Here is a 17327-nt window from a genome sequence, read left to right as displayed (position 1 = left end):
AAGCAATCATTCCCTGACCCAACTCAGTCAGACTGGACCAGGTAGCTGGAAACAAAGGCTGAGTGCTGGTAGTAGGATCCCCGCTGAGCAGGATCCTGGGCTGAACCACATTGAGGTACCTTTTGAAGGATGGGGAAGATGCTAAGCTGATAGTTTTTGTTGTTGGCAGTCACCTACTGTTCATCTTATCTTTGGGGCAGGTGGGTTGGCAGGTCTATCTGGCTCTCAGTGTAATTTAGGATTGCTCTGAAGGCTTTTCCCAAGTGACATGGCCTAGGATGGTTCATTGAGGGCTATTCTGCTGGAGACATCCCGAGTGCCAAGCACTCTGGGTATATCATCTCCACTGTGCTGTTCAGTGCAAAGATCGCCAACCTAGCAGCAACCATGCTAACAACAGTACAGACGTCAGCACAAGAGCCCAGCCCTCTCCTGAGCAAGCTGAAGCCAGGCTAGTATTTCTAGTCGAGCAGTGCTGTAAGGGATGGAAGTACCAACTTGAGGATCTCATCATGCTCCTCCCTTGTGTGGGCTGGATGTATTAAAATCCCTTTTGACCTGCCCGAGGATTGGCAGTGCTCCTAATCCCATACAGCACACATCTACCCAGCTCTACCATGTTTCATTATTTGGGAGTAATATACGGTGTGCCTCTGTCAAAATGACAGCACAAGCCAGGACAGGATGTGTGTGTATGTATCTTCCTTCAAGTGCTGAGGCCCAGCAAAGCTAAGGATTGCTCACCCTCATTTATTTCCCTGGAAATAAGTTTATGACATTTCTGTGCATCCTCTTCTCTTGAAATTTTCTTACTTTTTTAAAAAAATATTGATTTTCTTACTAAAACAGTTACTTACCAAACAGCAACTGCCACTATCTTCATGACAGATTCGTTTAAACATTGGCAAAAGCTGACCAAAGGAACGCCACTGTTCCCCATTCTTCCCAACATTATACCTGCAAACAAAGGCATTCCAATTCAATTTCTCAGGTGCCTTCATGCAAATCCCCACTGCTTTCCCCCCCTGCTGTAATTCAAAGTGAACTCAGTGGGAGATGACTGGATGAATATAGATCTTCGTGCTGTAGAAACAGACATGTTATCTGAAAATCTCGCCTTACACAAACACAACGAGAGCGTGGGGGAGCCAGGCCACAGCCTTGTGCTTTGGCTCCGTCCAGGGCTCTCTCCCCTGGTTGGGGTGGTTTTTCATTTGCAGTTCCCTGAAAGTTTCCTGTGGAGGTACTTTTGTGCTGTAGATTTAGCCCCCCTGGTAGCAAGCCTGTTTCCTTAACTATCTTTCATAGAGTCCTGAGAGGATTTACCTGCTCTGAGGGATCCATGGAAGACAAACTGAAAAACATTTTTCTAATGAAGGAAGCTATCTCTGCCTGCAGTCTGCTTTACTGCTGTGCACTGCGTAGAACTGGGCAGCATCCATGAGACTCTCCTGGGGCACAGCCAGTACTGAGATTCGTTCTGGTAACAGGGAGTTAATATGGGGGGTCTCCATCCTGTTTTTAGTAGATATCTGTCTACATAATAAAAACCAACCCTCATAATCAGTCAGGCTTTTCAAACTTGGAGGAGAGAAGGAAACGCAAGTTCATGTGAAGAAAAGCCAAACTGCTATACAGACTAACCAGCAAAAAAGAAAGCAAAGAAAACCCATTTATGTGCACCCAGTGCTCAGAAAGGAAAAGAATACAGCTCTGGGATGTGTCATCTAATCGTGTATTCTCCAGACAGTGTTAGTTTCCAATAATGTATATAAATAGACACAATTTTCCTATTTTATTAATTTTCTGCCATCGCTCCCTGAAAGGATTATAAGTGATCGAGTTAATTGCTCAAGGAAGCACTTCAAAAGCTAGCTGCACCAAGTGAGACTGCCTTTGAAGGGAGTTTCATGACGAAGCAGGGGGGCTATGAGTGGGGTGCATGCTGCCACTTGCTCTGGATATGCAATGTCCTTGCTTTGAGCAGGAGCCCGGGCTCTGTCCCTCAGAGCCCACATCTGCACTTGCGAGTGAGGTCTCAGGCAGCACCGCTTCCAGGGCAATCCCCTCCTGAGGGAGGGAGGCTCTCAGCTGTTTTATCCAGGGATTTCACAATAACAGCACATTCAAGATGTGGGTTTATAAGCCTGTTAATAGTCATCTAAGCTGTAACTTTTAGGTCAGAAAACAACACTCTCTTATTGAGCATGTTGCTCATCTTTGGTAACAGGACATTAAATATAGTTCAGCTCTTGTAGCCTAGCTGGTGGCAGTTTTAACTTCTAATTCTGTATAATGCAAAAAAGAAGGAACACTTTCTCTTTTATTTTACAGGAATAAGTGAAATTTGCTCTTTAAAACGCTGTCCTACCTAAGCATGTGGCTATTGGTGGGGACAGACAGGGGAGCAGGCAGGACTGGGGCCTCCTGTCTGCAGCCCTGATATACCAAGTTCCATTTCAGTGTAAACTTTTTCCTTGTAGTGAATAAATGATGTGTGCTCCTCCAAGAAAAAAAGATCAGATGTCTCAACTCTTAGCCACTTGTCATAATCTCTAACAGAAATTCCTGCACACTGTGTGAGAAGAGGTAGTATAGCTAAACAGAGCTGAGCCCAGCGTCAAGGCAGTAATAAGAACTCATACCCACCCTAATGCCATTTTTCTATGCCAAAGTGGTGTAAAAAGACCTTTGTGCAAGACTCAGCCAAAGTGAGCAAAACTGGTACCAAGCACCAAGGCCTGTATACATTCTTTTGCAATAAATAAAAACTTTGGAAGAATGCTCTTCTTTCAAGCCACATGTCTTCTGTTTCATTGCTTCCATTTTTTGGGGGGTGCAGAAAGCTGAAGACAGTGATAAATGTTTGGCTGCATCCTTTGTTCAAAATGACAGTCTGAAATACTGTCCGGTAGATGACAAGTTTTGAGAGTTTAGTGTTTCAGGTTTGTTCGTGGCTGATACAGTCACAGGTGACCCAGCAGCCAGGATTATGCTGTACGTGGCAGTACCGGCAGTTCATTTTCTGTACATCAGCCGGGAAGAAACCAACTCTCAACTTCCACCTCTTGAGCCCCAGGCCAGCAAGACTTAGGGGCATGGTAAAAGTAATACATTCAGTTCTGGGAAGACAATGAATGATCTTCTGTGCTTAGAAGTATAAAATTGCCCTTGACCCTAATAAGCACATGTAATTAATTAATTCATATCCAATACTTTTTGACGGGAATAGTGTTTGCTGTGACATTGTACTTTGGGAATTGACTATAAAATACTATAAACTGGGGGACAGCCAGTTTGCAGCAGTGTTTCATATGGAATATGACCTACTGGAGAAACTAAAATAGAGAGACAAATCTTCTAATTCCAGGCTTGATTTTTGACCCCTTGTGCTGGTATGAACCATAATATAATAAATACAGTCAAAGATGTTTTATGGAACTACCTCTTCTGACCAGATTAACTTCCAAGAATAAATTTGGATAAGGAAAATTTGATCAGCATTTTCTTGTAAAAATCATCAGAATTTTATGATTAACTAGGGCATGTTTGTTTAAATTCCCTCTTCCAAATCCACAAACATAATATAACACACATGGCACCAATGAGTTCCTCCAGCAAGTTAAACTGAATAAATTAGCCAGACAGAAGCTCTTAGCCTCTGTGATAAGCTACTAGATGGTATATAACTATCAGCATTGCAGGATGGCAAAAATAAAATCAAGAAGTTTCAATCAAAAAGAAGATCCACAGATTTAAAACTGCTAAAACAATATACCTTTTTAGCTCACTTATTCAAGATATCACTGAGGCTCGTTATCTGAGTTGGGTTCTTACCAGTGACAGTTATATTCTACACTAATCATGTGGTAAAATGTGACTAAGAATGGGTAAGAACAAAAGACAGGACAGGTTCCAGGGCTAAAGTAATTTTCTGCCTGGTGAGGGGAACTTCAGCCAAGGAGTTGGTCTGGGAGCAGGTTTTGCTTGTACTGCCAGCTGCAGGGGTGAAACGTCCAGCCATGAGAGCGGAGGGGTGTCTCAGCCTGATGCCCCCTGAACCAAGATGCCCCACAAGAACCAAGTTCTTTATTCCTGTAATACAACACCTGGAGCTCTGGGCATTAGAAGTGTACTAACTTCTTGGGCTTTGGAAAGAAAGTCTGCTCTGGACTTGTTTATTTCAGAATTTCTTGAAACTTCGTCTGGGATTTTTACTACTGTCTAGAGAGTGAAACAGAATATTGGCAGAGAGGCCATGGGTCTGACCTGGTATAGTAATTCCTACCTCCTCTGAGCACACAGTATTAGTGTTTCTTACAGTCAGGAAAAAATGGTTCATAAATAAAAGCTCAAAATAATCCAGAAAAAAATAAATCAAAAAGAATGTAAGTGCATGCATAGAAAACAGAACTGCATGGAACAAAAGTCATCAAGGATTTTGAAGATTTATCTTCAAAAGGCTGGGAGAACAGCTCTGTAACAGTCTTGCCTTTTTCCCCACAAAGTTTAGATAGAAGCAGTTAAAAAAGGTGAATCAAGAAACCATAAAACCCAACCCCTATCTATTTCTCTTAAATGGATACTTGGATTATTACAAACTAAACATGTCTGAAACCTACCCATTGTGGCAGAGAATATCACAATCCCTAGCACATTCATGCCGTCACTAGTGCCTGGTTCTGACTTGTAAATCACTTCAGGAGGGGGAGTGATATCCAAGGCAAAATTCTGGACATTGGATCCATTCTCATCCTGGACTCCATATATTATAATGCGCCGAGTGGTGCTTTCAGATGATGCTTTGTTAGATTTAATGATGGGAATACTCTTGGTGCGATACTGAAAGAAAACAAAATAGTTTTCATTAAAATATCCCAGCAGGAATTAATAGTTCAATGAGACCTCCTAAGTGCTCTGTTTTAACAAGGCTGTATGTTAAAGGGAGAAGCATGAAAAGAAGAATGACAGCTCCTGTCCCTATGCTGCTAAAATCTGTAAAAACAATTGAATTTTTGGAAAAGCGTAACAAAATCAGAGTTTCCTATAATCAGACCCTTGTGCAGCAAACACATCGTCTCCTGATAGAGCTACTTTCCTATAAGATATAATCGGGAATGACTCCCTAGAGGTTCTGAGTGCCCTTCTCTTTGTCTCACTAGAGGTAAGGTTCCCATGAAATATTCCCCCAGGTGAAATAAATATAGCCATGCCTCTTGCTCACTCAGAACTTTTAGATGAGTTTTTCTGGCCAAATTCCAATATGAGTAATTAGATTCTTCCCAAATGCATTATTTTGTTGCTTTAATTAGATATGGTATTCTGTTCTTCCTTTGCGCGGTGTTACTGTGTGCTCTTGAAGAGATTCCAGCTACTCTGTGACTGCAGTCCCATGGTAAGAGACACCATGCTCTAGGCATACTGGCATAAATTGTTCCACTTCCCTACAGCACCTTTCTCAAGGTCCTCAAAGATCTGGCCTCAGGTGGAGGTGGAGCTGATATAGGTGTGCATGTCTACTTTCTAGTCACACTGTGCATTTTATGCTTGTTTGTTTTGCCTTCAGATACCAAGGCTGCTGAGGCTAATGGAAAGGGACTCATTAATTCCTAAATGCCGAAGTAATCTGTATCTGAAATATCTGAAGTAATACGCAGTGTCTGTATCTGGATTCTGTTTTACAAAAATACATGTTTTATATGATGCTGGCTCATCTCTTTCATCAGTGGTAAAAGGAATATAGCCACTTACCTGCTTGAATGTGGCCTCAACAAGATTGGCTGGAAACATGTTCCTAAAAATGAACAAATAGAAGAATAATTTCTATGGAACTGAAAACAACTTCTGTTTACTGTGTCTTGGGTCTCCCATGATAAATCAGTTATTTACCTTCCTAGAGAGCAAGGGCTGGACGGGTGCAGAAGACTGCCTCTCTCTCCCACTCATGCCATACAGCTGTACCTGACTGAGCAAGGCTCAACAGAGAGACAGTTCCTCAGAATTAAAGTTTTGGGACTTGCTTCTAAATACCTGGAGTGAGACTCAGGAGCTCTAGTTTCAATTTCTGGCTCTGCCAGTCTCCATGTTGTAACTGGGGCAACATAATTGCTATCATTCCTTTCCCCATCTGCTCACTGGGGAGAAGAATATCCCTTTTTTCCATATTTTGTCTTCCCTACTTAGATAACGAGCTGTTCAAGACAGAGTCAGTGTTCAGGGATGTATTCCTGAGACCCCTGAGTCCTGTAATTTACCTTGGTACTTCTAAGTACTCCTGTGAGATAATTCATAAATTGTAGTACCTCCTAATCACTGAAATTGTGATGTAGACTTTGCAGTGGTTTGGTCAAGAACAGTTTGCTTTTCAAAAAGAGGATCTCATTCCTGATTAAAAGAATTGAGATTAGAGCTGTACAGTGTCTGCTAAATTTTATTTTAATATGGTTCTGAGGCTTCAGAACAAGAGTTTGAAGTGAGGCCAACAGCTTCATCTTTGCTCACAGCTGAGCTATAGAGGAAGACAATGACCGTAGCTATGAGATCTGCAGTGAGACTGATAGATTTTTAATTCCAAAAGGGACTCTTGTTGTCATCTTTTCTGACTTTCTGTGTATCTCAGTCCATAACATTTCACCCAATAATATCTGGAGCTAATTTATAACTTCAGTTTGAGCTAGATTACTACTTTGCAGAAAGACATTCAATCCTAATTTGAAATGGAGAGCACACCCTCTACAGGCTTCAAAGAGGAATCATAGTATAATTGGTCAAAAAAGCCAAAAAGTCATATATTTCCGTGCAGCATTTGGGAATCAAGATTTGTGTGATGATTCTAATAGGATCATTTTCAGAAGTGGTTTATTTTCAGCCCAAAGCTTCTGAACCTAGGGGCAGAAGACAGTGGCAGCTTATGACCCAATTATATGCTTTCATATACATATATTTATGCAAGGAGAAACTCCTGAATTCTCCAACCAAAAGACTTTTTATTTGAAGTCCTGCTCAAGCCCCAAGACCCGACAACACTTAAGTATATGTGAAAAGCTCATTCTCATTCTGAAGAGAATTGCATATATAGTTAAATGCATGCTGAACTGAGACATTTTCCAGACCTGCTTTCCTCTTTGCAGCAGCAGCATCTGCTTGCTGCTAATGGAGTCGCACCAAGAGCATGCTGTGCAGCATTGGCTTAGAAAAAACATTTTTATTGCTACTTTAAGTGATCATAATGTGACATTATGGTCGCACTTAGAATTATGAGGTAGATTCTGTTTCAGTAGCATCAGGCACTGAGAGCAATTGCTACAAAGAGATAATTAATTATCCTTTTCAGGGTAAAGCAGAGGGAGAAAGATTTTAATTAAAGCGTAGTAGTACTGTCTAATGATTGAAACAGAAGACTGAAAATGAGTGGGTTTTTTGGCCTGCTGTGTGAGAGCAGATATGCCACATAAAGGCATCATATGTCATTTTGGTAAGGCTGTTGCTTTAGGGCAAACTGGTGTTAGACAGACAAGTTACTATCAGGCAAGATACGAGGTTGCTGCGCAGCACTTCAGTTACTCTTCTTTAACTGTCCTGGCCTTTTCTCACCTCAGTGCAGGCGAGACAGTTCAAATTACCTACCCCTTGCAGCCTGATCTGCTACCCGGCATTCCTGCGGGAAACAGGGTACACTAGCTGTGTTGTACGCTGGAACATCTCCTTCCATTTTACCAATCCTGCTTAAGAACCCTAGGTATGATGATGGCTGTGCGCTACAGGGACGTCATAGCAGAGGACAGCAGCTTTGGCCGTACAGAATCATAGAATCATAGAATGGTTTGGATTGGAAGGGACCTTTAAAGGTCATCTAGTCCATCTTTCTATATAAGTAAATTATCATAAGTTAGCAAGGTTTAGTTAAATTAATGCAGTCCCTTTGTACACACTTTCATTTAATTGGAATGATTTAGCTTAAGACACTTAAGACACTGTGTAGCAACGTGGTTAGTGATGAACACTCACTACACCATTGTAAGCAGTGCTGTACGTCTTGAGTGCTGTGCTGCCATCCACAGAGCTTTCATCCTAGTTAACAGCAGCGCAAAGCACTGGGGTATCTCTGCAAATCGTCCATAAAGCTGATGATTCTCTGGTTCAAATGTCAAATTTGTAGTCAAAGCAAGACACGGACAACAGCCAGCTATGCATCGCTTTCCTATCAGATGCAGACACAACCTTCTGTCTGAGCCCCAGGGGCTTGGCTGACACAGGGGACCAACTGAAGAACAGCTGGATGGAGCTGGACCTGGGAAGATGGAGAGGATGTTTATGGGAGAGAGAAAAGACGGTTACTGCATTATCATGCCTCATAAGGGAATTCTGCTTCCAGATTGTTAAAAGCTTCATTAGTATTAAATTGTCTTTGTTTTGTGAATTGAGATGATCAGATGAAAGGTGCTACAAGAGTGCACAGCGTTAGTGTGATGATTGTGCTCTGACCTGCTGTGTGAATGTGAATTATCCTGAAAGCACAGACCCACACTGAGGATTCCTGCACAGCTCTGAATATGAATGTCACGTATGAGCTGTAGCTTTACAAAGAAATATGAATTTAATTGCTGATTATTTCCACTTTCTCCCTTAGTTTTATAGTCCAAATTAGTAGAATTAGGAACAAATTAAGACTGCTCGAGAAAGGAAATATCATATGGTTAGTAGCTAGATTAAATGTTAGCCAAATTTGTGGAGGATTAAAGCATTTTGTTTCTTTATCATTCTTTATCCTGCAGGAATTACAACTACCCACTTAATACTGGATCCTGGAATTCTCCCAATATTTTTTAATATATTATGCACTGTGATCCAGTCTTTGAGACTAGCCTTACCAAAGTTACACAATTTATCTAGTGAAGGGCTGACCTGAATGTGTTTGCCAGAGCTTCAGCTTATTGTTTATTTTAAGCTGGTTTACTTGGATTGAAAAAATCCAGTATTAGCCAAAATTTTGTTTTGTTAATTAAAAACATTCAAGAGAGCAATTCGTGGACGAGAATTCTGATGGACTAAAAACAAATAACGAGAAGAAAGTATCAAACTGTCACCTAGAGCTGGGAGATGGCTGGGAGTGTTTGTTGGTTTAGTCAGGCCTCTTCAGAAACACTTGAGAAATTCTTGCTGTAGGGGTATATTTTGCTGTACATTGATATTTCCAGCCATGAGCTGGATGTTTGGTAGGCATCTCCCAGGAATGTTTCCCCTGGGAGTGGGAGATTTGACTTTTTACCATGGAACTGGGATGAGGAGGGCTGGCGGGATCCTCACGACTGCCAGCCAGCTTGGCTGCCTCGGGGCAGCCCTCCTGTGAGTCTCTGGCCCACCAAACCTGAGCATTGGAGAATGCTAGCTGGGGTGGGAGCTTCAACTTCCTGGGGAAGTCCCGGACGACTGGAGGCTTGCCAATGTGACGCCGATCTATAAGAAGGGCCGGAAGGAGGATCCGGGGAACTAGAGGCCGGTCAGCCTGACCTCAGTGCCGGGGAAGATCATGGAGCGGTTGGTTTTGAGGGTCCTCACGAGCCATGCCCGGGACAACCAGGGGATCAGGCCCAGCCAGCACGGGTTCATGGAAGGCAGGTCCTGCTTGACCAACCTGATCTCCTTCTATGACCAGGTGACCCGCCTAGTGGATGAGGGAAAGGCTGTGGATGTGGTCTACCTGGACTTCAGTAAAGCCTTTGACACTGTCTCCCACAGCATTCTCCTAGAGAAGCTGGCGGCTCACGGCCTAGACAGGTACACTCTTCGCTGGGTAAAAAACTGGCTGGACGGCCGAGCCCAGAGAGTTGTGGTGAACGGAGTTAAATCCAGTTGGCGGCCGGTCACGAGCGGTGTTCCCCAGGGCTCAGTACTGGGGCCAGTCTTGTTCAATATCTTTATCAATGATCTGGACGAGGGGATCGAGTGCTCCCTCAGTAAGTTTGCAGAGGACACCAAGCTGGGCGGGAGTGTTGATCTGCTCGAGGGTAGGAAGGCTCTGCAGAGGGATCTGGACAGGCTGGATCGATGGGCCAAGGCCAATTGTATGAGGTTCAACAAGGCCAAGTGCCGGGTCCTGCACTTCGGCCACAACAACCCCATGCAACGCTACAGGCTTGGGGAAGAGTGGCTGGAAAGCTGCCCAGAGGAAAAGGACCTGGGGGTGCTGGTCGACAGCCGGCTGAACATGAGCCGGCAGTGTGCTCAGGTGGCCAAGAAGGCCAACGGCATCCTGGCCTGTATCAGAAATAGTGTGGCCAGCAGGAGCAGGGAGGTGATCGTGCCCCTGTACTCGGCAGTGGTGAGGCCGCACCTCGAATACTGTGTTCAGTTTTGGGCCCCTCACTACAAGAAGGACATGGAGGTGCTGGAGCGTGTCCAGAGGAGGGCAACGAAGCTGGTGAAGGGCCTGGAGCACAAGTCTGATGAGGAACGGCTGAGGGAACTGGGGTTGTTTAGTCTGGAGAAGAGGAGGCTGAGGGGAGACCTCATCGCGCTCTACAACTACCTGGAAGGAGGTTGTAGCGAGGTGGGTGTTGGTCTCTTCTGCCAAGTAACAAGTGATAGGACAAGAGGAAATGGCCTCAAGTTGCGCCAAGGGAGGTTTAGATTGGACATTAGGAGAAATTTCTTTACTGAAAGAGTGATCAGGCCTTGGAACAGGCTGCCCAGGGAAGTGGTGGAGTCACCATCCCTGGAAGTATTTAAAAGACGTGTAGATGAGGCCCTAAGGGACATGGTTTAGTGGACATGGTGTGTTGGGTTGACGGTTGGACACGATGATCTTAGAGGTCTTTTCCAACCTTAATGATTCTATGATTCTATGATTCTATGATTCAGTCTAGCACAAAATACAGACACTTGCATTTGTCCAAATATATTACAAAACTAATCGCCAAATTCAGTACAAAATTAATCACAGCCTGTCGATCTCTCTTTGTGCCACCTGCCTATCTTCCAGGCATCCAGCCTGCAATCAGGTTGGCCCCTGCAGATCATTAATAGCTTTACTGCAATTCTGCACAAGATAAAGTTCTACACACATGGATCGCTTATCAGGATCATAACGTGAGGCTCTCCCTCTACTCAGAACAGTGTATTTATCACTGACATATATTGAATTAAAGACACTGACAGTAATTATGAAGTAATAATTCAAGCTGAGCTATTAATTGCTGTCACCACCTATAAATACTGTTGTGTTTATTCAATTAAGTAAGTGAGCTAAGCAAATAAAATACTTCTAAATTTCCAACATTACTTTCAGATTGCTGACAAGATACAGGACAAAATTATACTACGGGAAACTTAAAGTGATCTGGGATTAATTTCTCTAGTACAAGCAACATTGTCTCTAACCTCAGTGGCACAACTCAGCATTCCTGGCAAAAATAATTTCATATAATAATAGGGAATTAAATATAGTGAATAACAGTGAGTGAGGCTGGTGTGGAACATAGATAAATTTAGGTCTAAGACAAGAATGTGATTGTAAAACAGAAACTGAGACATATGGTTTCTGGTTACATAAAATATTAAGAGCTAAATACTGTCTGCCCTGAGGAAGAACATTTCCCAGAGCATCTTCTGCTTCAGGAATTCTGCCAGACAGAGCAGGAGCATTCAACAGAGGCTAAAAGAGTGAATGTGCATGTAACTTCAATATCAGCTCAATGAACCTTCTACAAACCATCAGCTATTGAGCCACAGCTGGCACAGCATGCCTGGCCTGCATTTGCTGTGATAGCAGCATATACGCACAAGTGACCCACTAAACACCTTCTGTGACTGCATCCTGCTGTGATGCACAGGCTGGTTCGTTCTACTAGCAAATTCTGGAGTCCTTCCCTAATTCTGTATGGGATAAGAGGATTCAGACATAAGCATGTATCAAGTTAGAAATGTGTATGTATGACTAAGGCACCGTGTGTTCTGCAATTTGGTAGCCATGGAATTTGAAGAAAATCCTGAAGACTTATATCAAGTATAGGCAGCACCTGGTCTAAGGAGCAGTTTTGAGGGTGCAGCTTCCCATTGCATGTAGGACTACTTAGCACCTTACCACTGCCCAAACTGGGAGGTCCTTTTTCCTTCTCCATTGTCTCCCGGCAATAAACTTAGCAATTAACAATATTCACTCATTTTTTCTCCCCTAGTTTTCTGCTGCTTTAGGAAGCTGAATTGTGTTAGGAAGCCATTTTTCAGCTCAGGCTGTGCCTTGGCACTGCCTCCAGGATGTGGGAGCCCTCTTGCTCTCTTCAGAAGGTTGCTGACTCTAAGAACTACAGTAGTGATACAAATATCAGCACTCTAAGAACTACAGTAGTGATACAAATATCAGCACTCTAAGAACTACAGTAGTGATACAAATATCAGCACTGTTAAACTGTTTTACTGCTCATGCCGTTAGCCAAATTGTCCACAGAACATGAGCCTACAGCTACTGGGATAGCCAGTCTGATGGCTGCTGGATAACTTCTATTAGAAATAATAGGCCAAATTCTGGTTGCAGTTATACTACTGAATATCTGAAATACTCATTCTAAGTGCTGACTACAACATCTGTTAACTCAAAGCATTCAGCTTTTGCAGATATTTTTAATAAGAAATTAGGCCAGCTGCTCTAGCACAAGAGCAGCCACAGGTACGGCAGATGTCGTTTCCTCGATTCAGAACACTCATTCCCTCTGGGGCACTCTGTGCTCTGCAGCAGCAATCTGGTTTTGCTCTCAGACTTTGATGTTATCAGTACCTAATTGCTGCCATACCAGACAGTCTTTGGCTGCGGTCTCCCACGCTGTGGAATTAATGCCACCAGACTGGGTTTTTGCTACATACGTGTCCTCGTAATATTTTATTGGCCTATATTTGCACTGGGCATAAAATGGCTTTGGACACACTGCTCTCAAATTTGAACTAGCATAGCTGAGCTTGCACGAACATTGTTTTAAGACTGGGTATTTGACAGTATTCTAATACTTCAGTGTTTGAGATCTTACCCTGTCACTCTATACAGCAAAGACACAGAGAGAATAAAAATGGAGTCTGAGTAGCTTGACATGACAACTGTAAAGTTTCCAGGTTTTACAGCTGTGCACAAGAATGAACAGCACTGTGGCTCTTATTTACTATAGGCTGAAGTCCTTCTCAGTGACATTATCTTAATCTCAAAAATTCGTTTGCTTTTGCTGTCCTCTGCATGATTTCATCATCAGCTGTGTAGACTCCTGACTATCATTACTGTACCACAAGAGCCACAAATCCTGTCCTTAGTCATATGGGTATACATCTGAAATACCTTCCTGCTGGCGTCAGTGGGCTCCATCAAGGTTTGCACTCCCAAAATCAAGGGCAAAATTTTATTCAGCAAGACTGAACACATGACCTCAGGGCGCATGGGAGGATGCATCTTGAACATCAGTAGTCACCTCCAGTGCCTCATCTCATTTCTCAGTATCAATCTTACTACCTCCTGATAAAAGGACCAAAGAAGGCTTTTGCAGAATTAATGAGGAATTTAAATCCTCATTATTGTGATAAAAGATACTAATAGAATGCAAAAATCACTAAAAAGACACTAATTGTCTTTTTGCAGATCAGAGCAGAACTCATTGTGGAATCGTTTTGCCAAACACATGGACTTTTTATCTGTCCTGAGGATGACACTGCTGCATGGCCTTTCAGTTCCAGTAAGGGATCTGGAGGGTGAACCTCTTTACCCTGCTTCTTCTGAAAGAAAAGGTCCTGACACAGCCCCAACAGGGCTATGGCTTTCTGAGAAAATCATTCTTTGGAGCGGAAGCACAAGTACATCACATCTTTAGGAATCTTGAAAAGGCTGAATCATATCAAAGGTAGCATGACAGGACCAACGCATTTCCACTATGGTTCCAGCAAAGCAAAGTTATTTCATAAAAAGTTTACATTTACATTGGAATGTGTCCAGGCCAATTGTCAGGAGGATGGACAGTTTATTTCCCTTTAGGGTTGAAGCCAGCAGTTTTAACTCCTGGCCCCCATGCACCTCCCCCTCTGTGACTAAGGCCTCCTGACCAGAGAGCAGAAACTGCTTCATAGTCCATCTCCCCAGTGTTGTTTTCATCAAGGAATTATCTTTTTTCCATGTCGGTTTCCTTTTGTGTCAGATAGGAACCACACATTTAGGGGCTTCAGAGTCCTTTGTAAATACTTGGGTTTGGGCTTATGTGCAGCTTGAACTGCTTAAAAATTAACCGGAAGTGAACATCTGGTCACATACAGTGCAGAACAGCGCTGGCACCAGGCTGGTTTTGTGACATAAAAGAAAACTGGTGATCTGAAATGAGTAAAAACTGGTAGTTTGCCATAGGGGACAGATAAATATTTCTATCACAGTACACAGTGTCTTTTGGCAGAAGATACATAGGGCAAAGTTATTCTTCTTTCACAGTTTAAATGTTGGATCATTTAATGCAGTCTTAAATATCTTATTGTGTGTATATACAATTCAGTCTTCAGCTGTAAACTTTTTAAAGTGTGATTTCTGGTTCTGCATGGCCTGGACTTTTTCCAAACTACAGCAGATATGAGGTTTCTCCTGCCCTATTTTTAAGAAACACCATTTCTATAAAATAGAATATATCCCTTAGCTTGAAAAGAGGGAAACAAAATTATTTTAAAGAGTGCTCAGGATTCCCATGAAAACATAAATCCTCTACAGTGTTTATATCCTCTTCTAACTATTAATGGTTTTAAAAAAAACCCCTGTCTTAGTTAAGCCAGATTGAGTTTCCCCATACCTGCTATTAAATTGGATGCAATCCTGAATATTCAGTGGTAAAATGCTCTGACTTATCCTTCCAGTAAATTTCAGAAATGTACAAACTTGTGTGTCATGGGTTAAGGCATGATTTGATCCTGACTGTATTCACTGAATTGTTTTATTTGGAACTTTTGAACTGAATAAGCTTGCGATGTCGTGCTGTCTGGTTAGACTTGAGAAGGACTAAAAATGTCTGTGAACCCTGCACTTGCTGGTGCCCAGATTTGCACACACAGTCAGCCTTATATAAAACAGGAGGGTGAACCCCCAGTTTGGCTGGGATTTGTTTCCTCATGTGAATGTTTATAGTGTTTGCTTGTTCATTTTTATCTCATCAGCCAAATTTTGTTTCTCTTGGTGACAAAAGCAAATAGCATGATTTAATTTGCCACAAGATTTACCCTTCTAAATCAAAGCTATTTTAATAACGGCAGCAGAATGTGGTGGAAATATTAATTGCTAATGTAAACATTGTGGTCCTGAGTCATATATCTTGTTTTACAAATGTTCATCCCCCATTATAGGCATTTTCTATTCTGCTTGTCAGGTGAATATATGTTGCAGAATTAAACAAACCTAATATTTTAAATTGAACACTATTCCTCTAAGTATGTCCCATTTTGTGCTTTTAAATAAAACACCCAAAGTCTGAATTATTTTAAAAAATTGATATCTTGCCTTTCTTAATTTCTTAACTCACAAAAGGCTACTAAAAATTCTCTCTTTTATTTTTTGGGACATAGTACAGAGTTAATTTCAATAATTCACACAGGAAAGAGAAGGTAAAGATGTGTGTTGATTCATTGCTATTACTTCCATTGAGGTGTCCCAAAAGACACGTTCCTAGAACAAGACCTCTACTAGGTCTCGTACAAGCTGGGAATATTTCCTCTGGCACCACAGATTTTTCTGAACAATCCTCAGTGAGGTAATTTCTTTTCCATGTGTCTTGATTCTCTAGCTGTAAGAAAGGAAAATGGTCCTTGCCTACCTCACAGAAGTATTGCATATCATGAAAATAAATCCATTAAAATTCATAAAGCACGAGGTACTTCAGTGCATTAAAGAGAACAAGATGATCCTTAGCCTGAGGATTTATAGTTTTAAATATGGAAGAAAATATACTTTCATGAGCCTTGCAGTGCTTGTACCAGAAACCTTGAATATAATTAAGGCAGATTTGTACATCTGTCTCAATGTAGTAATAAAGTGGCAGCTAAAGAGAGAAGCATCTTCAGAACAGCATCTCCTGCACAGCTTCAGACTCACAGCTGCCTTCTGAACTACGTGTCCTTAGCCTGGATCCTGGCACACTGCCGATAGAGACGGGCAAGTTATGGAAGGGGAGATTCCTGCACAGGTACGAAGGTGAACTACCTAGTTAAATGGGTATCTTCCACAGACAGCAGAAGATGTATTTGGTTTAAAGATGGATCAGAGTTACGCAAATATTCAGACATTTAAGGCCAAAGCAGCACTAAAGATTTTAGGTATAAAGACTAAATAATGCAGAATAATAATGTAATTATTGATTAATGTTGCAGGTGTTTAGGATGACCATGCGGCTCTGCAGCAGTTCTTAGTTTCATTTATTGCTAAGTCAGTACATTCTTTAATTTCTAATTAAAACCACTTCTAAAAGCAAAAACCTCACCCAAAATTTCCAGAAGTTAAATTTCTAGCAACATCCTCCCTGCCAAAAATTCCAGACCTGACAATGTCGTATATAACATCACAAGAAATAATAATGTTTTTAATCATTTCAAAGTGGCTTCAAATCTGAAATCAGTGAGGATGAATACGTGTATCACCATGCCAAAATTCATGCTTTTAAAATAAACCCCACAATTATGTCACATATATCATCTCTCCACTTCTACATTTAGCATTCTTCATTTGCAGAATACCAGATGTTTCCTGTGTAAACTTCTGTGCACATATGCAATTGATAAATTGAGAGGAAATTAATGAATTGAGAAGATAAGCCAATCTGGGCCTAAAAAGATGGTCTCCAGCTGTGAATGGAAGTGATTTATCGTTGAGCTAAAGGATCAGCTTTTCTAGCTCAAACCAGCAGATACATCATTACATTTAATCCAGACTTCCACATAGATATTTAGGAGTTTTGCAATTGACTTCAGCAGAGCCAGGATTTCACCCATAGTGTTTGCCTAGGCTGAAAGCCCATTCCCCACAGTTGTGTTATTCTTATTTATTTATTTAGCAAATGTGGTTATTTCTGTAGTGGAGAAATAAAAACCATCAGTTTGTGGACTCGGGGTAGAAAGATTGCAGCTGTGACTGCTGCTTAGCCCAGCAAAAGAAGAGAGCTTTATTCCCTCTTTTTAAGCGTCGGTAATGAGAGTGGCTCGTTGGCCTGTCATCGTTGACACCTGCCCAAACCAGTGAAGACTTTAAGGTTTTGCAAACTAAAAGCACTGGTTGGAAACATGAATACCTGAAATATGCATGCAAACTATTATAATTTGCTCAGGTAAATGTTTGT

The 17327-nt window shown here is 41.9% G+C and overlaps 1 protein-coding gene across 1 annotated transcript in view; it reads right to left on the bottom strand.

The window, feature by feature from the left end:
* Window positions 1-17327, bottom strand: part of SLC1A7 (solute carrier family 1 member 7) — a 56745-nt gene that overhangs the window by 20448 nt on the left and 18970 nt on the right. The window contains exons 4-6 of the mRNA XM_075155746.1: window positions 5752-5794; window positions 4623-4842; window positions 858-957 (exon numbers count right to left, since the gene is read on the bottom strand). Coding sequence (XP_075011847.1) covers window positions 858-957; window positions 4623-4842; window positions 5752-5794 — 363 coding nt within the window. The remainder of the gene's footprint in view (window positions 1-857; window positions 958-4622; window positions 4843-5751; window positions 5795-17327) is intronic.

This window comes from Calonectris borealis, chromosome 8 (genome assembly GCF_964195595.1).
Source record: "Calonectris borealis chromosome 8, bCalBor7.hap1.2, whole genome shotgun sequence".
NCBI lineage: Eukaryota > Metazoa > Chordata > Aves > Procellariiformes > Procellariidae > Calonectris > Calonectris borealis.
This window is presented reverse-complemented; position numbering and strand designations above follow the sequence as displayed.